We start from the raw sequence: 22090 nt of genomic DNA, 5'->3' as shown, positions 1-22090 counted from the left end.
GACCCCGATCCTCAAGAGTGATCGTCAACAAGTCAACTTTGAGGAACTCACTTCCACATCTGGGTACATGCGGTTTCAGTTGAGGTATTTCTGAGGCCATACTCGCCTGCTTCTCATATTGTTATATCTTACTAAATTCTAGGGCCATTGTCTGGTTGCGAAACCCTCCGCCCAAGCCCGCGAGCGTCTCCTAAACAAATTCCCCCGCAACATGATCCATACTTCCGCCTGAATTAAGCGCATCGTCCATAAACTCCTTCACCCACCCCTCTTCTAGAACCGAATATCATATGTCCGCTTCCGACACTTTTGACTGCCCCGCCCCCGAGACACCAGGGCAAACTCGACCGGAGAAGCCCAATGCGGGGGACGAGGCTGAGCAGTCAGTGACGTCGGCTGGCTTCGAATCAGCAACACAAACACAAAATGATAATCCAACAGAGAGCAGGACTCCTGACGCCTTGTTGAAAGAGACGAAGGAAGAAGTTCAAAGCCCGTCGATACTCGCAAACCTAGCATCGTCGGCTACAACCACCACCATGGACGCTCCAGACCCAACGTCAAAGACAGTTGTCGCTCCGACAGAGCAGATGGGGACATTGTCGATAGTAACCGATACTGCAGAGCAGAAAGTGGCCTCCGCGAGTGGGACCCCGCCTCCGCCGCCGGAGAAGGATGAACCGTATCTCAAGAATGCGGCCACCGCTGAGTTGACGGAGAAGGAATTGCCAGATGTCCCGAACGGGGATGCGGAGAAGGTCAGCAGCGGCAAGGAGCGTGTGAAGGATGATGATTCCCAGCCAGAAATCCAGAATATAATGGGCCAGTTTGCGGAAGCCACGGACGATGGAGCCCAGGAACGGCTCATGTCTCCCAGGATGGAATTAGCCGAGCAATTCCTGGGTGCTCAGGGCCATTTTCCACCAAGAAAGTCAAGTTTGGATCACGGGATGGCCGCGGGGGCAGCTCAGCCGACTCCAAGAGCTGCTTCCGGTTCTTCGTCCTCTCAAGAAAAGCAACCTGTGGCGACTGCCAATCACGCCCACCGAAACTCGACTGTCGAACCATTCACATTGACTCGACGTTCCTCTACCTCAACACTCCCCCCACCTCCTGAAGCTGAGCCCGACCAGCCCTTTGACTTCCATCGTTTTCTCGAGCAATTGCGCCATCGAACCGCCGACCCCGTTGCCAAGTTTCTACGCTCATTTCTCCATGAATTCGGGAAACGACAATGGATGGTTCATGAACAAGTCAAGATCATCAGCGACTTCTTGGCCTTCATCACAAATAAAATGGCTGTCTGTGAGGTTTGGCGAGATGTATCCGACAGTGAATTCGATAACGCCAAGGAGGGCATGGAGAAGCTTGTGATGAATAGACTTTACTCGCAGACATTTTCGCCCACTATACCAGGTCCACCATCAATTCCGCGGAGTGCAAGCAGAAGTAAGCGGCGCGAAATGGAGAGACTACATGGACCTTACAGGAAGGGTCAACACCAGGAAGATGTTGAGCGAGACGAAGTATTGGCGCAGAAGATGCGAATCTACAGCTGGATAAAGGAAGAGCATCTTGATATTCCGCCAGTAGGCCCGTCAGGTCGTCGATTCCTGAACCTTGCCCAACAAGGTATGTTGTCATCGCATTTTTGACCAAATACACTCTGACACGAGACAGAACTTATGAAGATCAACGGTTACCGCGCGCCTCGCGACAAAGTGATCTGCATCCTCAACTGCTGCAAGGTTATTTTTGGTAAGCCTACGGCCATACGGATGGAGAATTTTCGTGGCTAATAGTCTATCAGGTTTATTGCGCAATGCAAAGAAGTCCGACACCTCAGCAGATTCATTTATACCGCTCTTGATTTATGTGGTGCTTCAGGCCAACCCAGAACACTTGGTGTCCAATATACAATACATTTTACGATTTCGCAATCAAGACAAGCTTGGAGGGGAAGCAGGATACTATCTCTCATCCTTGGTGAGCAGCAATACACGCGAACTGTTTCTCGCGAGCGACTAACTGATTTGCCCAGTCTGGAGCTATTCAGTTCATCGAGACTCTGGATCGGACAAGCTTGACCGTGAGCGATGAGGACTTTGAGCGGAATGTCGAAGCCGCTGTCTCTGCGATTGCCGAACAGAACCGTGCATCTGAAGCATCAAACCCAAGGCCATCTACCGAAAGCGCATCAGGCCCATCGCGAAAATCGACCGATGTACCACGCAATCCCAGTCGAAGGGAGCCATCGCAGTCCAGGGAAGAAGACAACGCACCAGTAGCCGGCTTATTACGAACGATCCAGAAGCCACTGTCTACCATAGGGAGGATCTTCTCCGACGAAACCGACACGCCACAGCAGCAGGACCCGGCACCTCATCCTGGGATATCGCGGCGACTAACCCCTAACGTATATCAACCCCCTCGTGGCAGTAGCGAAGAAGCACGACATTCAGTTGAGAGATCTCGCTCGCGTGGTGCACCCCAGCCGTCGCCTTCCCGGAGACTCGATGCCCACGATGCCGCGGCTCGCCAGGCTAGCGCTGAGGATGCGGAAGCCCGACGTATCCAGCGTGCCGAGCATAACAATGTTGTCGAAACACTTTCAAACATGTTCCCCAACTTGGACCGGGATGTGATTGACGATGTGGTGAAGATGAAGGAGGGGAGGTGAGTCATCTCTAACACTGAACTTACTGAATGTAATACTAACCCCGATAACAGGGTTGGTCTGGCGGTGGATGCATGTCTTGCTCTCAGCGGAGGTTGAATGTTTATAGATTCCCACAGTGTATTGTCATGGCTTGAGCGTATCTTAGAAGGTTGGAACCCAAGGCATAAAGGTTCGCCGGTAATAGGTAGTAGTCCAGCGGCAGGGCATTCTAATAGTAGAAGAATATACCGATATATATCGGTACTCAACTTTGTTTCAATCGTAAAATCCCTTCTAAGAGTATACTGCAGTACGGAATGTTGTCCACCTTGCTGTCCAACCATTCAAACAATATCACGTGAGCCCCCTCGACAGTCCAACCAATAATATCTTCCCAAAATCCTCGCTTACCACTAGCGTCCTCCCAGCCAGCTACAAATATCTTCTCCTCCGGCCGCTCTTTCCTCCTCTTTTTCTTTTCTTTCTTCATACTTACCTTGTTTGGGTGGCTGCGATCAAGAAGGCGGTCCACCACAGATTGGTCCCTGCATTGCACAGCGCGGCGGAACGGTTTGTTCAACGGCTTTCGGGTCATTGACAGGCGTATTCTTTGGCACTTTCCTTCTCTTCGGAGAACTGTTTTCCTTTTCATCAGGTCTTAAGCTATATGCTTGAGGGTGGAGAAGAGGTTGTAATTTTTTCTTTAAGTAGATAGTTGCTCAGTAGCCATTTGACCGTATCGGAAATGGAGTGTCACTCGCATTGTGAGGAAACTTTGTTGCCTTGTTCGCTGTCCAGAAGTTGGTTCATAATGTCCTCTTGAGGTCAGGTACTCTGTTTCGTAGCGATGCTCTTTCTTGGTCGCGTCCTGCGAAGCTCTATCTTTAGTTTCAAGTCTCCCAACATCTGCGATTTGATAGACAGCCCTTTTGTTATTTCATTTACTTCTCTTTTGAGTTGATTTCAAGTTCAATTTCATGGTAATATATCTGGTGTTCCTGCGACAACTTTTATGGCGGTAGTGCAACGTCATTCTTGATCTAGTCGCCGTTCAGCGCGACCCCACGGGAGTAACCTCAACTTTCTTTATGTTGCCGACCACCCACAGATTTTCTTGATAAGCACCCTGGCATCAATGGAAAGGTTCCAAGATGAAGAATCAGGCGTTCAGGGTCTGGAGCCGTGACTTCAGAGCGCGTTGTTGCATCAGCCTTACTATCAGACGTCATACTGACGACCCTGAACGGTCTCGGCGAGAAAAGTATAAGTGCGTCGAACGATGAAGCTATCTGCTCGTTGTTTTATCTATTCTATTCTCACTGCATAGCCACCAATTTCTGCACGATACATATCATCTTGTCCGACACCGATCATAACGAAGTGACTGATCGATATCATTCACCATGGAGCCCGAAACACATCAGCCCTCTCGCGGACCTCAGTCCCAGTTCCAAACTGGTAAGCTAGCAAGAAGTGCTCTTTACGAACAAAATATTCTCAGATGGCTAATTCTTCTTTTCCTGAATAGGCCATGAAGTCCCTGTCCAACAACAAAAGAAGCCCGGTCTTCAGTCCGAAATGGACAAACCCCAGCCCACCTCTACGAAGATCCCTTCAGAAGACCAAGGCTACCAGACATACAAGGCTGCCGGCAAGCTCACAGGGAAGCGAGCGATCATCACAGGTGGAGACTCAGGAATCGGACGTGCGATCGCAATCCTGTATGCCATGGAGGGCGCATCAAGCTTGATCGCCTATCTACCAGAGGAAGAGTCGGATGCACAAGAGACGAAGCGGAGAGTTGAGGAGGCTGGAAAGGAGTGCTATCTTTTGGCGGTTGACTTGCGCAGCAAAGAGAACTGCAAGAAGGTTGTTGATACGGCGTTGGAGAAGCTGGGAGGCATCGATATCCTGGTGAACAATGCGGGGACGCAGACTATGATCCCTGATATAAAGGACCTCAAAGAGTGAGTTGAATCCTTTGTGGTATGAGGAAGGCGCGGTGATCTAATTGCGTATCTTTCCATCAGGGACCAGTGGGAAAGCACATTCGACACAAACATCCACCCCGTTTACTACCTGTCCAAGTATACCCTGCCGCACCTGAAGTCCGGCTCAAGTATCATCAACTGCGCCTCTGTTAACCCATACATTGGTCGCCCCGATCTCCTCGACTATACAGCCACTAAGGGTGCAATCGTCGCGTTCACTCGAGGCTTGTCGAACCAGCAATGCAGCAAGGGTATTCGCGTCAACGCCGTGTGTCCGGGACCAGGTATGTCTCAATAGATAACTGCGCGTTTCACCCGGAAGGAGCAAGGCTAACAACGACCAGTATGGACACCTCTCATTCCCGCGACCATGACCACAGAGGCGATTGAGCAATTTAGCGGATGCCCAATGGGTCGTCCAGGACAGCCCAGCGAGATCGCGACTTGCTTTGTCTTCCTGGCCAGTCAGGACAGCAGCTTTATCTCTGGACAAAGTTTGCACCCCAACGGAGGTGTTGTTCTGAACGGTTAAGATAATGATGTACGATATTCTGCACGAGGCATTTCAGTATAGATAGGAAGTGCTTGGTCTTTGTTTGCAGCGTGGAAATGATAATTCTCGGTATTTCATCCTCAGAATGATAACAAGTTACCTAGATGTATCCATCGTTTGGCCCCTTCTAATCCTAAGGAAGACCAAGGACATAGCCCTGTACGCCAAGCTCTGTGCCGAGCCCCAACGTCTGTGGGATGACTTCACCCTTGAATCGTACGTCAAATAGGACGCTGAACCTCGCCTGATAAGGCGAACTAGAAAGAATCATACTGCTGACACGGCCACTGGCAACAGCAGATAACTGAATTAATCTCGGTGATCGTCGACTCTTAATGTCAATGCCCAAATAGGAATGCGTCATGTAGTACTGCGAGTAAAAGTACTACTAGCGGTAACATACAACTAACACCTCTCGAGTAAGATCCCCCGCAGAGCATACTGGTTGGTATTTGTGGCTCGCCAAGGCAACCGCGTCGTACCCTGCAGGCTCCTAACGCTCCTACTCAGCCATGTACCCCGGTCTCTGTACCTAGTGTGCCGTTAGTACGCCACACAGCCTCCTCCTGCTATGAGTTGTACGCTTGTACCCCTATATACCCGGCATGCCCAGGTCTGGCTCTCGCTATGTTCTTAGGAAGTGAAACACCCACATTGCGCCGGTCATGGTGTCATGGATTGCGATCGGCTTCGTCCTCCTGGCCGTTTTGAACAGAGCATTATGTGCCGAGGGTGATATTTGTTACATCGTAGGTGCAAAAAGTACGTCAAAGATATCCTGAGCCTCCAAGATCTGACACTAACTGTGTTGAAGGCGTCATTCTGGGAGATCGTTTGTACTTCCTCGGAGGAAACTACACAACAGTTTCTTTCGATAGTCAGGATATTGAACCTGGTATGTCTCCGCGATAGTTCCAATTTTATTGATTAACTTGGTCGTATCTAAATCAACAAGTTGCATCGCTCCACTACCTCGACTTGAACAGCGATTTCCCCGTCGAACGCGCTATACCCCAGTCCCTCCTGCGCTCCGAAAGCATCGACCGCGACGAATCAATCGCCTACAGCAATGCCGCGGACTACACTGGACGCGATCCCGAGGGAGCACTCTGGGCAATCAACAACACCGTCTACGTGTTCGGCGGCCTATCCTCATCCCCAACTAACCAGATCGCAGCGTACAATGCGTCGAGTGGAGGGTGGCAAGACTCCTTTGTTACTGGTGGTGACTTGAACTTTGGACGGCGCGGCGGTGCGACATATGCCTCTGATTCTGAATCAGGACTCGGTTTCGTCCTGGGTGGTCGATTACCTTATACGGGCGGTATGGTCCGTTTTGATGGAAGCGACCCTGGGAATCTTTCGTGGACGAACGAGACGCTGGGGGATGGGTCATCCGGTATTGATGTCCCGAATTTGCATGGTGGTGCTACGCTCTATATTCCAGCGGGGAATCAGGGAATGCTCATCGGCCTGGGTGGAAGAAACGTATGACTCATTCCCGTGGTGCCTATATACTCAACGGCAGCGGAACTTGCTAACCCTATACCAATTGCAGCTCACTGCGAGCGTCGGCCGCGGCGATGACCCCCCAATCGAGGTGGACTGGCTCGACATATTCGTCTACGACATCGAGTCCCATACCTGGTGGCTCCAGCGGGCATCCGGCAACGCGCCGTCAGACAGAATATCCTTCTGCGCGGCCGTGACAGAATCCCCCGACGGCTCAGCATTCCACATAACCACGTACGGAGGGTGGAGCCGCCCCGACGGCCGCTCCTACGAGGACGTTCATGTCCTTTCAATCCCAGCCTTCGAGTGGATTGACGCCAGCGATCAGACTAGCACTAGCAACGCCGAGGACGACCCTGATAGAGATATCGGGCGTGATGTGCTCACTAGCGCTTGTACGACGTACAGAGGCTCGCAGATGATTGTGCTCGGGGGCGATGTACGTGCCGGTAGAAGCTCTGTTACTGATGGCGAGTGCAGTAACTTGTATTACCCCGTTCGTGTGCTTGATCTCTCCTCGTATGAATGGCGGACGAATCTGGATACCGAGGGTACATACGAAGTGCCGCCGCTTATATATCGTGAGATTGGTGGAGAGTAAGTCTTTGAACACTTGCTATCTATTTCTTTGAGACATGAAAGTGAGAGTACTAATCTATGTAGTTCCAACGGCGGCGCGACAACTACAATCCCAGCAGCCGGCTTCGCAGACGAAACACTTGCCTCCTTGTTAACAAAACGAACTACTCCTGTCCCATCGCCTTCACCATCTGATAGTCCCGAAACCTCAAACCCAGACAGTCAAGATCAAACCCGAGACAGTGACTCAACGAATGTCGGTGCTATTGCTGGCGGGACAGTTGGCGGCGTCGTAGGCCTTTCTCTGGTCGCAGCCCTACTCTGGTTCCTGCGCAGGCACAAGAAGAGGAAACAACAGCCTAGTGCAGGTAATATATCAACAAGTCCCATCCCAGATGAGACCAAGACAGTTAGGGAGCGAGGGAACGGGGTTGTTGAAATGGAGTCCCAGTCTCCTGTTGATCATACGCTTGCGGAGTTGCAGGAAAGTCGGATTCGGCATGAGTTGCCTTGATGATGTTGGATGTAATGAGTGGTTACTACAATATACAGCGATAATTCACGTATGCCTATATTTTGATTTACTTCTCCGCAAGTTTCCTCATATTCCTTCTTCCAATCTTCGTATTCCTAGACCCTAAGCCCAACACCTCGACTGAGGACGATACATTACGCAAAGCCATCAACCAGACACTATGTCGAGCTAGTTCTCATTTAGTCCTGAGCGAGAAAGGCCTAGAATACAACAGAATACAATCGTCGAAAGATGAAGGCAAGACCTGGGCGCAAAATATATTTCGCCACATGGTCGAGGCCAGTCACCTGACCCGCTGTCCAACGGCCGTACTTAAGCTCTCCGGCCCTGTGACGTAGAACCTGCCGCCACCAAATCCCCATCTTATACTTCAACACAACCACCTGCATAAGACCTACTATCATACCTATCATACCATCACTCAATCATTGAACTGCATACCTCAATTTAAACCATAAAAATGCCCATCTCAATCTACCAAGAACAAAGCTCCAGCCAGCCCAACGGCACCACCACAAACAACAATCAACCCTCCACCACAGGCAACAACAACTCCAGCGCCCACGCCACAACCACCAGTCTCGCCGGGGCCAGCTTCCCCTCTGCTGTGAATGAGCAGGGCCAGCCGCTGAGTAAGGAAGAGGCTGATCGACTTTACGAGGAGCGCATGGAGGAAGAGTATGCTAAGAGGGAGGGCGGTGCTTAGGTGGGATTATTGGGAACCTCAATTGCGATTGATGCGATGCGATACGAACCATGCGACCTGTTAGACATGGATGAATATTGGATGACGAATGATTGATGGGACTATGGTGGCTATTCATGATTGTAAATATACTTAAATAGATATATATCTTGAACGACTCTGTGTCTTATATGAAGCAAATTCTAGATGGATTTAATGGCGAAGCACCACTCCAATTTTAAGCCGTTCACTCAGGTATACATACAGTTGCCTAACACACTCAAAGCAAGCGTAAATGGAAGGTGCAGTCACTACCGGTCGGTCGTTCTTTCTTTCCGTAGCAGGAATGTCTCCGGCTACAGGGTCCTAAACCCTATTTGTCAACACCTAAATAGCACTGTCGAAAGCATAGGCAAAAAGAAAAGGAAGCAGCGAGATTCGAACTGCCGCCCTTACCCCACCAAAAGCCGTATCTCATCCGTCCAAAGAGGAAATAACAACCAGTTTTACAGGGAGATTCGAAAAAAAAACTGGTAGCTTCTCTTTGATTGAGCGTGTCATCCTTAGTGCAGGGGCCATGCTAATCTTCTCTGTATCGTTTCAAATTGACCAAATGCCCAAAGGGCATGAGGAACCTCTTTTACTTGAAATATATACCCTGCTTGGGTAGGAATCCTGGTTGCTGATTGGCGGGTGCGGATATGGCCCGTGCGTTGCGAGAACATCAAAAATTGCGGCAGGTGCGGACTGCTGCCCTTCGTTGGCCGGCGAACCTAGACAGGAAGCCTCAGGCCTCCAGGCTATCAACGATGGAGGCCGCTTTGCTGGTCTGTTCGTTGAGAGTGAGGCGCTTCAGTCGTCAGCTAATGGTTCAGGGTAATTTGCGCAGCGAAACGGCCAATTGCATCAGTTCCTGATCGACAACGACAGCATGGTTCCTTGTTTCTCAATTCCATGAGCCTTGTGCATGCTGCTGCGCGGGAAGACAAGGGAGAGTCTCCCGTCTGAGGGTCTGACAGTGTGTTCAACGGGTTCTGTGGTAAAGTTTGGTGGTCTTGTGTACGAGTGACTTCGCTGACATCAAGAGCAGTATCGAGACGATCAGCACTCGGCGACAATCCTCAGTCCTGGAACACGAACTTCAAGGCTGTTTCGGCGTCACTTTGAAGTCTGAAGCAGAAGGAGAGTCTGGAGTTGTGCCCCTCCGTCTGGGATGTGCCCCGCCTGGTGGTGCTTTTGCCCTGAGTGGATCTGCGCTGAGTAGTACGATTGGACGGTTGTGCCAGTGTACTCTAATGGGCTAGTCTACTGTCTATCCAGACTCAGGCTGTCCGACCCTTGCGAGACTACTGCTGCTACTTGCATGAAGAATTGCGCTTCATCATGGGCTGATGTCCGTTGAATTCGACGGAGGACCGGTACAGTGCTTTCAGCAACGGAGTTGCCTTCGGACTCGGTCTTTTCAGCATATATTTGCCATCTCCGAGCTAGACAAGGCATCTGGGTTCTAGAATGCGTCCATCACTAAGACTACAAACTCCGAGCTGCTTTCTCGGACGCGAACCAATATCCACCAATATCCCGAAAAGTCCAGCAACAAGCTCCGACCACTAAAGTGAGACACAAATGTAATCATGCAGCACTGTAACCAATCACTATGACCTGATTTGCCTCTGTGCACCTGTGCTTTGTGCGTGGTGTTCGAGCAGATCGCAGTGAGCTGACCATTGCCGTGTCTGTGATTGGCCAAGCGGGGACAAAGTACGCGGCGAAAGAGGTCCAGAGAAAAATTGGCAACTTCAAACGTGCACGTCCGTAGCTCGGAATTAAGCAGATCGGCAAGGATAAATATCTTTCTTTCGCTGCTGGATTGTTACTCAATCTCTTACATCCAATTTTCGATTTCTCAGGCCATCTTGAACCGGCGCTTGCTGCTGAAGATCTTCAGATTGACTCTCGATCGCGGTGACGTCAGGAGTCTGGAACACCCGTCGACTCTACACCAGCATTTTGCCTAATCGGGACGCTATCACGCAAGGTACAAGCAAAACCTAGCAATTTTCTCAAACTTTTCAGAATTTCAGACAAAGGGGTGCAATACTACCAAACGGACATATATAATGGCCTTCCTATTTATCAAGCAGAAGCTCTTTCCAGAGCGACGCTCAAAATCCACTCAAAACCCCAGCTATAGTTCGTCAGCCCTACGAGACTACGACCAGGTACAGCACCACAACGCTAACATTGACTCAGGAAAACCATTACTCTCCTCAGAAGAAGACGGGGACGACTCAGCTACTATCACCTATGGAAGCATGAACAGCGACATTGAAGGTCAACGGTCTCCGACATTCCGCGACTCATCACCATCATCCTCCACCTACGATGTCGAAAGCACAAGCAGCAACACCCGGTCACGTATCGACCCGCGCATTATCTCGGATGCCATTCTCGGGTTGTCAGATGGTCTCACAGTTCCATTCGCATTGAGCGCTGGTCTCTCAGCGTTGGGAAACACAAAGGTCGTCGTGCTCGGAGGATTGGCGGAGCTGGCTGCTGGTGCCATCTCCATGGGTCTAGGAGGATACGTCGGAGCGAAGAGTGAAGCGTATGTCAACGAAATGCGGGATTGAGATGAGTCTAGACTAACAGCCAGCAGAGAGTCATACCAAGCCACTGTCCGTGAAACGACAGAGCTCATCGAGACATCGCCCCACGAAACATCGACTATCGTCTACAACATTTTCGCCGCACACGGTGTCCCCGAAGAAGCCATTGCCCCCATCAACGCGTCCCTCCACGCCTCCACCGACCGCCTCCGCGAATTCCTTATCACCTTTCACCACAAAGAGTCCGAGCCAGACTGCAACCAGGCGTGGACGAGCGCGATCACGCTCGCTCTGGGATACTTCGTTGGCGGCTTCATCCCGCTTATTCCATACTTCTTCGTCAATGAGGTGATGGTTGCGCTGTACAGCAGTGTTGCGGTTATGGCGTTCACGTTGCTCGTGTTTGGATACGTCAAAACCGGTGCTGTTAGGGGCTGGAGTGGAAAAGATAATATCCTTGCTGGAGTCAAGGGAGGTATTCAGATGGTTGTCGTTGGCGGTGTTGCTGCTGGAGCGGCCATTGGGTTGGTCAGGTTGATTAATGGGGGAGAGTCATAACCGCCCGACCTTCTTCTCTTCTCCTCGACCTTTTCCTCAATCTTCTCACATCATGATACCACAACATAGACGGACAAAGTCCACCCTTCTGTATACTAGCGAACCAAAATGTACTATACCCAATATGCAATATGTCATTCACCACCGACCAATCCTTTCAAACTCCTTCCCTGCCCAAAATATGTAACCTCAAGCATCATCCCCACTAGCAAGAGCCCGCTCAACCAACTCCCGACTCCGTCCACCTAACTCCATCCCCAATGCCAACTCCTGCCCCCTAGCCGACATCTTAACCCAAGTCCTCCTCAAAATCCCAAGCACCTTCTCCTCCTCATACCCATCCTGAAACTCCTCAAGCTGATCCTCCAAAAACACCAAGCAAGCCACATCCTCCAAAACCTGGACCTCCTCATCCTCGCCCTTCTTCAATCCCTCCTTCCTCACCAACGCAGCAACACGCTCCGCAATATCCTCCCCATATCCACCGTCCACACAATACCCCCTCGCAATCTCAGCCTGCCTCTTCCCCAAAAACGTGCGCCAGGAATGATATCCGATTTTCGTAGCGGGGAAGTCTGTCCGCGGTACTTCCCAGCGCCGAAGATGTTGAGCGCGGACAGCAAGGGAAAGTGCTTCGGAGGGGGAGGATGCGCGCTTGGACAGCCATTTGGTCATTTTGTTGGCGTAGTGCAGTTCGTAGGGGATTGGTGTGGATGTTTCGTCTGTGGATGAGGGGGAGACGGTCTTGGGGTCTTGTGCGTGCGCGGCGTCGATTTGGGAGAGGGTTTTTTGGTAGGGGGTTTGGGTAGACATGTTTGCTTGTTTGGTTGGGTGTTTGGAATTGAGGTTTGAGGTGCGGATGGTTGAAGAGGGACGGTTTGATTTGTGGAAGGATAGCTAGACTAGAGGTAGGTACTTTGAAGGTGGGATGGAGAAGCGCGGGCTTATTTTATGGCGCGCCTGGTTGGGCCCCGCGGAGAGTGGGCAGTCCCCGCTTTATCTGGGAGGATCGATATGATTATCTTGGATACGAGGGATAGTAATCTAATAGAGGTTACGTATATGTTATCGCGATAGAGATCTTTGATTTCTATCTACGGGCTGACTGGTCGCCGCTGAGCAGCGTTGCTTTGAATATTTATAGATAGTCCCTCGCTATCGTAATGCGTCGGGACTCGGGACAAAGAGAACAAGTGAATATCCGACCAACGGATTCAAGACCAATAACACGCGATGAAAATGAAAGCATTACAGCATCTGATGATTTTGCCGTTCAAAGAGTTGACTAAAAGCCAGAGTACCTTTCCGTGAGTAAATCAAACCCCAAACACCGTCCGATCAAGTAAGCCGGGTATATCCAGCACCGTGATGCAAAAAAAAAAAAAATGTACTGAGAATAAGATGTCGATGTCGACCAACGTAGTTCGGTCGAATATGTGAATGATGTCTTCCCACTAGGTTCATATGGGCGATGTGAGCCTCGTAGTGGAGTTTTGAACGTAGCTATGCGCGAAGCATAGTAGAAGAGAAGGTTGCAGCTGGTCTGCTTTTGCCCGCAAAATTTCCATGTCATCCGTTACCTCGCCCCAATGCCAAACATGCCCACCCCGTAGCTTCCTCCGCGTTCTGGAGGACCAGGGAACCTCGCGACGTGATCCTTCAATGACAAAATATCAGTAATCTATTATTGACAACAGATATTGGAATCCAACCTTCTTCCGCTTTTTCTTTCCACCCTCGCCATTCGAATAGAGTCCACTTTCGTCATCATCGTCTGCAAAGCCCTCGCCATACCCAACAAAGCTATTATCGTCGTAATGTCTCTTGCGGCCCCGACTCGGGCGACTTCGCTCCTGCTCCGCCGATTGAGGTGTTCCATTTGGCTGAGGAACGACTCGAGCAGTATTTGCAGGCGTACCAATCTTTTTGGCGGCTTCTCCAGTGTTTGTGTTTTTCGTTGGCTTATCATGACCCAGCACATCTTCCCAATAATCGTTGTTCGGTACAGTTCCCGGTTCCATTTTCATAGCCTTCATCTGCAGATTGTGCAGCGCTGAATCCATATCAGCAACTTTTATCTCCTTGCCAAAAACTTTCTGGTTTTGCCACTCTTCTTCCGGCCACATCGTCATCGTCCGCAGTCCACCAGGTGTCGAGGGGTCATGCTTTACTGGCTTATTTCTTCCAGCAAGCCCTAGTCCTTTCAACTTGCCCTCATATGACTTCCGCAACCGATTGATCTTCTCGCCCGTGATGTGGTCATTCCTTGCAACCTGTTTTGCCACATGTCCAAGACCATACAGCGAGATGAGATCAAGTGATAAGTCTGGTCCAGTCGCAATATGGGCTATCGTTGTAAGGAGTGTTAACAAGATTTCAATCCAAGCGAAGGTGGGAGAGCATTGTGAAGTGCACAAGGGGCAGCAACCACGGCAAGGATTGGGGAGCTCTTACAGCTTTTGCAAAGGTGGAAGGCCGACGAGAAGTCGTTCTGCAAAGAGTCTATGCTGGGCCAATTAGGGTTAGTGTTCGCCGGTGTTTCTGTATCAAGCTCCATGGCATCGCCGTGGGGCGGATGAGTGGCGCCGTCCATTTGTCCAACATCCCGCATGCTGATATCTTTCCGACCCAATTCAGCATTCCTTTCATGATCCGTCCGTCTGTGCTCTGATTGCGAAGGGCCGCCAGCTGTGAAAGAATCACCTCCCGGACCGAACGACTTATCGCTGTGGTCGGCGCCGACGCTGCTGGCCGGTGTCGGGAATGAATTCGTTATGCCTGATGCTGGCTGCTGGGAGGCTTGTGTAGACATAGGTACTGAGGAAGGCGGGGATGAGAGGCTGGCAGATTGTGACGTTGTCTGGCTGGGTGTTTCTTGCAGGGATGATATGTTGGAGGCATTGTTCGGAGCGCTTACCGACATCAACGGTGGCGATGTCGGCGTCTGGGGTGTCTGTTCGGGAATCGTCGGCTGTGAGTTGTCTTTAGGGAAGGTAAAAGGAGATGATGGTGATGGCGAAGGAGGCCCTGTCCGGAATGGTGCCGAGGAGGTGCGATCGGACATGGGAAGATTCAGGCGGGCGGAGGGATGAGTGAGCGGCGGCGGAAGTTTGAGCAGCCTTATCCTGTAGCCCTAGAAGAAGGCCTCGATCGAGTATCCTTCACTAACAGGAAAAAGTGCGGCGCACTCAGACGGAGAGAAAGGAGGGACAGCCGGTCGAACTCGCTCAAGCGACGTTAGGGCGAGGGTCCTCAAAGTCACGCATGCCAATGCGACCACCCGAAAAACCTGCAGGATAGTCGGTAGAGTGACGATAGGGCGAGGCAGACCGAATGAGCGGAGAATAGATAGGGTCAGGCCGTAGATGGTGGAAAGACTGATGCCCTTTTGATCTGCGCTACTGAAGTGAAACCGCCTGAGACTTGAAAGAGATGTTGGATGACGGCAAGAGGCCGGAGAACACGTGATACGCGCCCCTTCAGCTCGCGGAATTTGGAGGCGTGTAACTTACGGTATTCACGTTTCACGCTCGTAATATATCTCCCACGTGATTGGTCTCTTGATGAAGGTAAGTTTCGAAGGTACTAATAGTTACATGCTTGACTTGCTTGGTCAGCGCGTTTCTGATAACTAACTTAGCCTATGTACTATTGATAAAATTTTCTTTCCGAGACTAGATTCTAGTTTATGACTGATACTGTGCCGTCGCAGTCTGCATCGCCAGTTGAGTAGTGACGTCAGGAATATGGTCTGCCAGCGAATCCATCAATTCCAACTGTTCTTGTTGACTCAATGTCCTGCCTCTCCACGGGTTTGCAGGGTACTCGCCATTGAAGTAATGCGAGTACTGATCCCCAAAAGCATCGACCCAGTTCATTGGATCGGCCGTCGCATCTGCATACGCCAATGTCCCATCCGTGGTCGAAGAAAGCGAGAAATTAGGGTCCCAGCCCGGTAGCCCTGGAACAACAGAAGGGAAAGAGTTAAATGGCGTAGACGGATCAAAGCTCAGATTCGACCCGGGTAGTATTGTATCATCTGACAGCTCATATTTCAGCGTGTTTTGCGCTTCTGTTGTGGCATGTGGTGGAACTGTAGGATCCCAAGGAGGGGGTTCAACTTTAGCCGTACTGTTGGAGAGATAGGTTGAAGTAGTTGCTGGTGGGTAATGGAACGGCGGGTCTGCTGAAGGGCCTCTTGAGAAAGTGCCGGCCGATGCGGTGTCAGCGATTGACGAACCGCCCGCTAGCAGGTTCTGTGAGTGAAGTGAGGCCGCGGTGCTCGCAGGACTTGTCATAGAAGGTGGCGTATGTACTTCCTGAGAAGACGACGGTGTTTGATGACTGGACGAGTTTGAAGGTGAATGGACAACAAAGGAGTCGTCGGTGTCAAAAGCCCTGAGGCACGCGGCAATCAGATTCTCATAGAGCATACCGGCTGATCTCACGCCAGGCCATCTTTCCGCAGACAGCATGATACCCTCCAGCGCAACTTCGAGGCTGCGTTCGACTTCTGACAATTGGTGCTCCTTCCGAATCTCTGGGTACGAAAGCGACCAAAGGACAGTATTTAGCGCCATGAAAAGAGATTGGGTGAATATCCAGGTCAAATCAACTGAGCCAGTAGCGATCTGTTCCCTGTGCATAAAAACATTGAAGACAGATGCTTCGTAGCACCGCCGTGCTGCTTCAACAGATGGTTCTGGTATTTGTGGTGATGGTCGATGCATGAAAACAATCATGGTATTCAACCTGCCTTGGAACCTACGAAAAATGCGTAAGTGATACGGTACGAAATAAGGGCCGAGGTAGTCTTTCTTACCATTTCCCGCTCAAGCCACTGCCTCCATCATGTGTAGGGCACGAAGCCATCCACTGGTCCAGCTTATTGAGCATGTATGGAAACCACGGGTCATGGTCATCAACCGGGGTGTCTCGTTTATTCAGATAGAGAGTGCGTCGAATCTCAAGCTGCAGCAGACGCATCTTGAAGAAGTGTATTGCGATACACTTGGGTAAAATTGGCTTTGCGCCAGGTAGTATCCCTTCCCGCGTAATGTACTGGTCGTCAACGGGCTCAAAGAATTTGACGTGAAGGACATGATCATGGCTAACGGAATAGCAGCTTGGGCGCCCCAAGCTATGCGAGAGACCAAACTCCATTGACGTAACTATCCAAAACAGTCTTCGCCGCATATCTATCTCTAATGGATCCAACTGCTTACCGGTGCGCGATTGTGTAATTGTCGCTTCTTCAGTAAGACCCAAATCTTGGCATAGCTTGATAGCCATCCCGACGACCCAATAAGCGGCGGTTCGCGTAGGGGTCAATAACGAGTACTGGGCTATCAAGACCAGACATTGTAGTGATCTGAGATCCATCCTCTTCAGCGAAGGTTCGAGGAACGGTAATGCGGCGAGGTAGTAGCTGTCCGCTAGCCCAGCATAAGAGGTACTCATTTTCTGCATGCTTATGGCAATGACCATCCGCAATTGAAAGTTCTGGTATGGGTCATTAGAGCCTTCAAATACCGCCTCCACCTCTCGCCGGAAAGTGGGCATATGCAACGTGGGAAGCATAGCTTGCGCTAGGGCAGATCAGTCTGTTGAACAATCGATACAAGAGTCACCACATACCCTTCACAGTGAAGACATCAATGAGGCGATATGTCAGATGCTTGTCCGGTAAATCAGGCTGGGGTATGAAGCTGATCATTGGGTACACCTTGGAAGTTGGCTTCCCGCTCTCTTGGATGAACTCATCTTTGATTTTCTGCGCGATGGATTCGGGGACAACGTCCTTGATACTCTTTGACTGAGTATTCTGCTTAGCCATTTCCATGACCAACCGGGTTATTGCGATGCCACTTGAAGGCCCCAAATATCTGGCCTCATCGTGCTCCTTGAAGCGAATTCGACCAGCTCCACGAACAATCAGTTCTGGATCTGCAGCCTGCTGAAAGTCTTTCTCTATCTCTTCCAGCTCCCTCTCCAGCCTTCGGGCAGTTTCACGCAATTGGACAATGTACGTTCTCGATATGGTACGCTTTCGAGAGGAGTCATAGTAGACGCATTGTGCGTTGGCGCGATCGCATGGGCTGCATTTCGGAATCCCGGGGTCGCATTTCGATTTGCGCTACCCGGCTTTTTAGTAAGAATCGCGAAAGCGTAGAATGACGGTGAGGAATGAAGGACATACCTGTCTGCACCTAGTACATGCCGCTAGAGTATGCGCGATCCGGCCGTCGAAGCTAGGGCTAGAACCCTCAGTCCCTTTAGACAGAGAGGTCTCCCATGAGTTTAAATTTTGGGATTGTAAAGTCGTTTGGTCGACCTGCGACGCCATGGTGGGCTATTTGATTACAGCAACCGGCTAGAAACGGAGAGTGGTGGATATCAGAAACCTAGCGTTATGCGTCTGGCGTTCCATACAGCGATGACTTTGTCTCGTATATTATTTTCTTCGCAAGGGGAAATCCCCAGGTCAGGCCATCAGGCACTGGCAGCTATATGAGACGAGGTGTATAGCGGGTGAAGTTGCGATTTCGACATAATAGTCATGTTCGATCCGACAAGGCTAGGGTGCGCGGCGCCGTCGACGGGAAGGGCGAGGGTCGTACGAAGGGCAAAAGGCAGTTCAACACCTACGGCCGGGTTTCCCAAGACATTCGGTGCCCTGAAAATTGAGTGGTAAGAGCACAAGAGGGCGTCCGGCGTCTCGAAACGACGGGGGTTGTTGTCGCGAAGAGGGACGAGGTTGGCGGCCTTGTGGCCTTGGGCCCACTTAGTCGCCGTTTCGATCGACGCTGACCAGATCCAAGATAGAGATACCTAGATGAGGGGCGAGACTTTGCTTTGAACAAGAATCACCGTGAAATCTCGAGAATTTAGGACAAATGATGGCTAATTAAGAAGAATGGCAACGAGGAAATTTTCAGTTATGAGGCTAAGGTACGCGAAATCCTTCAATCTCAACCAGGCAAAAGGGAACGGCCCCAACTTAAACGCAGCTAGACCAATGGTGAATCCTTCCCAAGAGATACGTAATCAGCAGTCTTTGCCCTTGCACCCCCAAGGTCTGACAGAGTAACCCAAGGCGACGTCCATTTCTTTATGCTGCCCTGTCTACAAATGCACCGGAGCAGGGTTGAAATTCCCTGTGGAGGGCTCAGGCAGTGATCTAGGCGCGCTTGGAGCGGGGTGGTGGGGGTGAATGTAAGAGCAACCGTGGAATCAGCGCGTGTCGTTCAAGATACGGACGGAATGCGCTTTGTTCTGATCCCCGATAACATACGGCATTATACATAGCTCTCTGGCGTGCTAAATCTTTTTGGCCAAGGCAAAACCATGGTGGCGGTGTATTTCTTTGTTCGCGTTGGCTGCCCGAGGACAGAAAGCTATCACGTGCAACTGGAACCTTGCCCTGTCAGCTGGAGGAGCTCGTGACATTCCCAATAGAGATTAGCGCGGCAGTGACATCCGCGGGGCAGCTTGCAAGTGCCGCTCTCTTTACTCCGTACAGTTCGGCCCAGATTCCCAGATTTGCTCCTGCCAATGTGTCTGCAATTCCACTGCGTCTAGTCACTCTTGTCCATCTGGCCCCCTTTTTAAGTTCTACTGCACCTGGCTAGATTGCTCGCGACGCGACTTCAGGTATGCTTTGTCCGCGCTCTGGGGCGCACCGTTGACCCTACCTAGAGCTACCATTAAAGCTCACCCCGTGCCTCAGCAGCTAGGATTATTAGCTATCGACTGGAGACTCAGCCGATTTTCGCTACTAAACCCTTTTAATACTCGTGATCTGCGATGGAAATTGATTGCTACTCTTCCTGATCGCGGCTCTATCTTTCGATTCTTAGGCCTCCGTATCGCATTAAGTGCATTTATCCAACCTTTCAAGAGCCATTCGCATCGGACCGCATATTCTAAGTGGTGAGTGAGACTTTTGGAGACTTCATGCCTCAGCCTGGTCCTTTTCAATGGGCATCATGCGCATTGGAGAAATCTATTCTTTGCGACAGTCAGATTCACGTGAAATCGCTCGGCTCCAGGAGCAGGAGAGCACAGCTCTGTGAAACATCGCTAGATGCTTTGCGAGCCTCACTGACAAAGATTTCGATATAGGAACATGTGCAATTAGAATGTCCGATCCTTCGTTCTTGGAAAAACCACTTCTCAAAGTCAGTCGGCCAGTTGCTGCGTGCTCAAGATGCCGGACCGCCAAGATCAAATGCGACGGGAAGCTCCCTGCTTGTTCTGCTTGCGAGAGAGCAGGGAAGACCGACACTTGTTCGAGCAGTGATGAGTTTCCCCGTGGGAAGGAGAGAAGCTATGTTGGTTCATTGGAGACCTACTGTGAACGGCTTGAAAAGAAGACCGCAGAACTGCGCCGGCGTAAAGAACTGCTGGCTGGCGGTGATGGAGGCGTTATCCATGAAAGCTCAATAACTTCGGCCTCCTCCGCGGGACCTATCGCGCATGCGCATCGCCAGGAAGTGTCGAACATCGATGACTTGGTTGGAGACTTTGGTTACCTGTCGGTTCTTAACGTTGATGCTGTATGTTGCCTTTATTGACTCGGATTCTAGGTCCGTCAGTGCCACCTCAAGAGACTTTCAAGGGATTACATCGAATACCTCTTTCGCGAATATGCTTCTTTCTATCTCTCTCGTCAAATCGATTCCAGAAACGTCTGCCCGACCGCTACCGTCTCGACCCGAGATTAGCCCGCTAATACAACGCTATTTTGACACATTCTACACTCAGCTGCCCTTCTTTCACGAAACAACCTTTTGGGCGTCGGTTGATTCTGTCTACCAGAATGGGGCTCACTTCGCGAAACCATTCGATCATTGGATTGTTCGGTTGGTGTTAGCCACCGCCTATGGTTCCTTGTCCAGCATATCAATGGACGACAACCATCGAAAGGCTTTAGCTCTCATACAAGATGCTCTACAGTTTTCCGAGGACGTCCTCCGTCCTGGAAGCTTGGTTGGTATTCAGGCCATGATGCTTCTTGCTCAATATTCCCTCATTGATCCGACCCATTTCAGTACCTGGTATCTTGTTGGTATGGCTGCTCGAGTCCTCGTCGATCTAGGGCTACACCAAGACCACCACGCAGAGGCTGTACCCTCTGTCGAACAGCAAGATCTTCGGCGTCGCGTTTTTCATTGTGTTTACTCTCTTGATAGGTATACACTTCTCTACTGTAGCTCGTCTGTGCTCTGCTAACAGTAAAAACACTAGAGCCATAAGTGCAGCCCTGGACAGGACCTTTTCGTTCTCCGACGACTCTGTGAATGTCGCTCTTCCATCCTCTTCCAGGGCAGATCGAAGTTATGTCTTCTCGCGCAATTCAGATCCAGCCTGGAGCGTAGTGAAGATTAGGTGCATACTGTCAGCGGCTTATCAGGAAAACTACTTCAGTGCGGCCGAACCTTCCCCCCAGACTCCGGCATCAACCTGGATACTGTGCTCGCAAGCGGCTGAATGGTTCAACAACACACCAAAGTCCTCATCTCCATACATTTCTATACTGTACCGTCTCGAATATCTATACACAACCATCATAATCTTATCCCCCTCAACTCGTCGTCTTCCCTCCTGCGATTATACCAAACTCCTTCTGTTCAACCGCTGTATAGATTATGTCCATCGACTCCACCAAATACTCGAAAGTCGAACCTGGTTGCCTGTTATGACATCGCTCGATGTTCAGCGTGTCTATCAAATCAGCCGGATATTCATCAACATCCTCGATCAAAACATTGATCTCCTTGTGAGTCTCGTGCCGCCGGCGCCCCAAGTCCCCGACCACTTTCCTCATCCACCGGCACTTGAACTCGAAGATTGCCTTCAATGCCATGAACGTGCGGTCGAGTTTTTGAACCAAGCAGGCAACATTATACAATATGGAGCTCACAACTGGAGCTTACATGATCTATACCAAGAGTTTCTGGAGCTTGCAGCACCCGTCCGCGGAAAGCTTTCGTCCTCTGCCTTGAACTATGCTCCGACGCTGGAGACTTATGTGCCCGACGGATCTACAATCCTGCCTCCGACAGACTTCCGGTACGCCAACCTCAAGTTTGATAATTTAAACTCGGAAAGTTGGAATTGAAAGCTTGATATATAACGCGTCATCTCTCTTCCAATACACCGAGTAAAGCATTGACTGCTTCTGTTTCTGATTTTTGAGGAGATGTCTGTGTCTGTGGCAATTGATTTCTCGTACAGCAGGGCTATCGAGAAGTTATTACAACCAAATATGTTTCATAATATAGTCGTATCTAGCTGTTGCTGGATGATACTCCAGGATGTATACTCGTGCTTTTCAGCGATTTCGATGATACCCTGCTTAAAATAACGAAGGTACGGAGTTGGCTCGAGTATGAGATTAATAGAAA

The 22090-nt window shown here is 50.5% G+C and overlaps 8 protein-coding genes across 8 annotated transcripts; 6 read left to right on the top strand and 2 right to left on the bottom strand.

Moving 5' to 3' along the window:
- Positions 1-22: 22 nt before the first annotated feature.
- On the top strand, positions 23-2911 carry BDV14DRAFT_184675 (guanine nucleotide exchange factor VPS9). Its single transcript, XM_073770551.1, has 6 exons — positions 23-84; positions 143-1632; positions 1681-1758; positions 1811-1986; positions 2042-2676; positions 2731-2911. Exons 2-6 carry the CDS (start codon positions 291-293, stop codon positions 2774-2776), a joined length of 2277 nt encoding a protein of 758 aa, XP_073622430.1. The 5' UTR covers positions 23-84; positions 143-290; the 3' UTR covers positions 2777-2911.
- Positions 2912-3760: 849 nt separating this feature from the next.
- On the top strand, positions 3761-5636 carry BDV14DRAFT_184672 (oxidoreductase, short-chain dehydrogenase/reductase family). Its single transcript, XM_073770550.1, has 4 exons — positions 3761-4117; positions 4188-4626; positions 4690-4934; positions 4995-5636. The coding sequence occupies exons 1-4, from the start codon at positions 4063-4065 to the stop codon at positions 5180-5182; spliced, it is 927 nt and encodes a 308-aa protein (XP_073622429.1). The 5' UTR covers positions 3761-4062; the 3' UTR covers positions 5183-5636.
- A 50-nt stretch (positions 5637-5686) lies between these two features.
- BDV14DRAFT_184667 (uncharacterized protein) lies at positions 5687-8089 on the top strand. The gene is made up of 5 exons (XM_073770549.1): positions 5687-5965; positions 6018-6098; positions 6159-6691; positions 6762-7312; positions 7379-8089. The coding sequence occupies exons 1-5, from the start codon at positions 5869-5871 to the stop codon at positions 7806-7808; spliced, it is 1692 nt and encodes a 563-aa protein (XP_073622428.1). The 5' UTR covers positions 5687-5868; the 3' UTR covers positions 7809-8089.
- A 97-nt stretch (positions 8090-8186) lies between these two features.
- BDV14DRAFT_184665 (uncharacterized protein) lies at positions 8187-8753 on the top strand. The gene has a single exon (XM_073770548.1). The coding sequence runs from the start codon at positions 8290-8292 to the stop codon at positions 8533-8535; it is 246 nt and encodes an 81-aa protein (XP_073622427.1). The 5' UTR covers positions 8187-8289; the 3' UTR covers positions 8536-8753.
- Positions 8754-10285: 1532 nt separating this feature from the next.
- BDV14DRAFT_10799 (VIT1/CCC1 transporter family protein) lies at positions 10286-11776 on the top strand. The gene is made up of 3 exons (XM_073765634.1): positions 10286-10707; positions 10768-11122; positions 11174-11776. Exons 1-3 carry the CDS (start codon positions 10635-10637, stop codon positions 11679-11681), a joined length of 936 nt encoding a protein of 311 aa, XP_073622426.1. The 5' UTR covers positions 10286-10634; the 3' UTR covers positions 11682-11776.
- Positions 11777-11870: 94 nt separating this feature from the next.
- BDV14DRAFT_193762 (uncharacterized protein) lies at positions 11871-14745 on the bottom strand (the record flags this gene model as incomplete). The annotated part of the gene is made up of 5 exons (XM_073771825.1): positions 11871-12499; positions 12934-12938; positions 13262-13338; positions 13394-14028; positions 14136-14745. 5 exons carry the CDS (start codon positions 14743-14745, stop codon positions 11871-11873), a joined length of 1956 nt encoding a protein of 651 aa, XP_073622425.1.
- Positions 14746-15176: 431 nt separating this feature from the next.
- BDV14DRAFT_184656 (putative C6 transcription factor) lies at positions 15177-18621 on the bottom strand. The gene is made up of 4 exons (XM_073770547.1): positions 17881-18621; positions 17319-17817; positions 16504-17269; positions 15177-16445 (listed from the first exon to the last, which is right to left on the bottom strand). The coding sequence occupies exons 1-4, from the start codon at positions 18025-18027 to the stop codon at positions 15368-15370; spliced, it is 2490 nt and encodes an 829-aa protein (XP_073622424.1). The 5' UTR covers positions 18028-18621; the 3' UTR covers positions 15177-15367.
- A 1099-nt stretch (positions 18622-19720) lies between these two features.
- On the top strand, positions 19721-22035 carry BDV14DRAFT_10736 (transcription factor domain-containing protein). The gene is made up of 3 exons (XM_073765621.1): positions 19721-20217; positions 20270-20875; positions 20931-22035. Exons 1-3 carry the CDS (start codon positions 19823-19825, stop codon positions 21802-21804), a joined length of 1875 nt encoding a protein of 624 aa, XP_073622423.1. The 5' UTR covers positions 19721-19822; the 3' UTR covers positions 21805-22035.
- Positions 22036-22090: the final 55 nt, after the last annotated feature.

This window comes from Aspergillus stella-maris, assembly GCF_047715825.1.
Source record: "Aspergillus stella-maris strain CBS 113639 unplaced genomic scaffold BDV14scaffold_102, whole genome shotgun sequence".
Taxonomy (NCBI): Eukaryota; Fungi; Ascomycota; class Eurotiomycetes; order Eurotiales; family Aspergillaceae; genus Aspergillus; species Aspergillus stella-maris.
The sequence above is the reverse complement of the archived record's forward strand: the minus strand, read 5'-3'. Positions and strand labels throughout refer to the sequence as shown.

What these genes read in the sequence shown, in the direction of transcription:
- BDV14DRAFT_184675 (XM_073770551.1), top strand. Translation starts at nt 291, where the DNA reads ATGTCCGCTTCCGACACTTTTGACTGCCCCGCCCCCGAGACACCAGGG. An exon ending in CCTGAACCTTGCCCAACAAG is followed by an intron (nt 1,633 to 1,680) that starts GTATGTTGTCAT and finishes GACACGAGACAG; the next exon opens with AACTTATGAAGATCAACGGT. An exon ending in CTGCTGCAAGGTTATTTTTG is followed by an intron (nt 1,759 to 1,810) that starts GTAAGCCTACGG and finishes ATAGTCTATCAG; the next exon opens with GTTTATTGCGCAATGCAAAG.
- BDV14DRAFT_184672 (XM_073770550.1), top strand. Translation starts at nt 4,063, where the DNA reads ATGGAGCCCGAAACACATCAGCCCTCTCGCGGACCTCAGTCCCAGTTC. An exon ending in GATATAAAGGACCTCAAAGA is followed by an intron (nt 4,627 to 4,689) that starts GTGAGTTGAATC and finishes TCTTTCCATCAG; the next exon opens with GGACCAGTGGGAAAGCACAT. An exon ending in CGCCGTGTGTCCGGGACCAG is followed by an intron (nt 4,935 to 4,994) that starts GTATGTCTCAAT and finishes AACAACGACCAG; the next exon opens with TATGGACACCTCTCATTCCC.
- BDV14DRAFT_184667 (XM_073770549.1), top strand. Translation starts at nt 5,869, where the DNA reads ATGGTGTCATGGATTGCGATCGGCTTCGTCCTCCTGGCCGTTTTGAAC. An exon ending in TTACATCGTAGGTGCAAAAA is followed by an intron (nt 5,966 to 6,017) that starts GTACGTCAAAGA and finishes ACTGTGTTGAAG; the next exon opens with GCGTCATTCTGGGAGATCGT. An exon ending in TCGGCCTGGGTGGAAGAAAC is followed by an intron (nt 6,692 to 6,761) that starts GTATGACTCATT and finishes TACCAATTGCAG; the next exon opens with CTCACTGCGAGCGTCGGCCG.
- BDV14DRAFT_184665 (XM_073770548.1), top strand. Translation starts at nt 8,290, where the DNA reads ATGCCCATCTCAATCTACCAAGAACAAAGCTCCAGCCAGCCCAACGGC.
- BDV14DRAFT_10799 (XM_073765634.1), top strand. Translation starts at nt 10,635, where the DNA reads ATGGCCTTCCTATTTATCAAGCAGAAGCTCTTTCCAGAGCGACGCTCA. An exon ending in CACTCAAAACCCCAGCTATA is followed by an intron (nt 10,708 to 10,767) that starts GTTCGTCAGCCC and finishes ACATTGACTCAG; the next exon opens with GAAAACCATTACTCTCCTCA. An exon ending in GTCGGAGCGAAGAGTGAAGC is followed by an intron (nt 11,123 to 11,173) that starts GTATGTCAACGA and finishes AACAGCCAGCAG; the next exon opens with AGAGTCATACCAAGCCACTG.
- BDV14DRAFT_184656 (XM_073770547.1), bottom strand. Translation starts at nt 18,027, where the DNA reads ATGGCGTCGCAGGTCGACCAAACGACTTTACAATCCCAAAATTTAAAC. An exon ending in TGATGTCTTCACTGTGAAGG is followed by an intron (nt 17,270 to 17,318) that starts GTATGTGGTGAC and finishes GATCTGCCCTAG; the next exon opens with CGCAAGCTATGCTTCCCACG. An exon ending in AGTGGCTTGAGCGGGAAATG is followed by an intron (nt 16,446 to 16,503) that starts GTAAGAAAGACT and finishes CATTTTTCGTAG; the next exon opens with GTTCCAAGGCAGGTTGAATA.
- BDV14DRAFT_10736 (XM_073765621.1), top strand. Translation starts at nt 19,823, where the DNA reads ATGTCCGATCCTTCGTTCTTGGAAAAACCACTTCTCAAAGTCAGTCGG. An exon ending in GTTGGAGACTTTGGTTACCT is followed by an intron (nt 20,218 to 20,269) that starts GTCGGTTCTTAA and finishes CTCGGATTCTAG; the next exon opens with GTCCGTCAGTGCCACCTCAA. An exon ending in TGTGTTTACTCTCTTGATAG is followed by an intron (nt 20,876 to 20,930) that starts GTATACACTTCT and finishes TAAAAACACTAG; the next exon opens with AGCCATAAGTGCAGCCCTGG.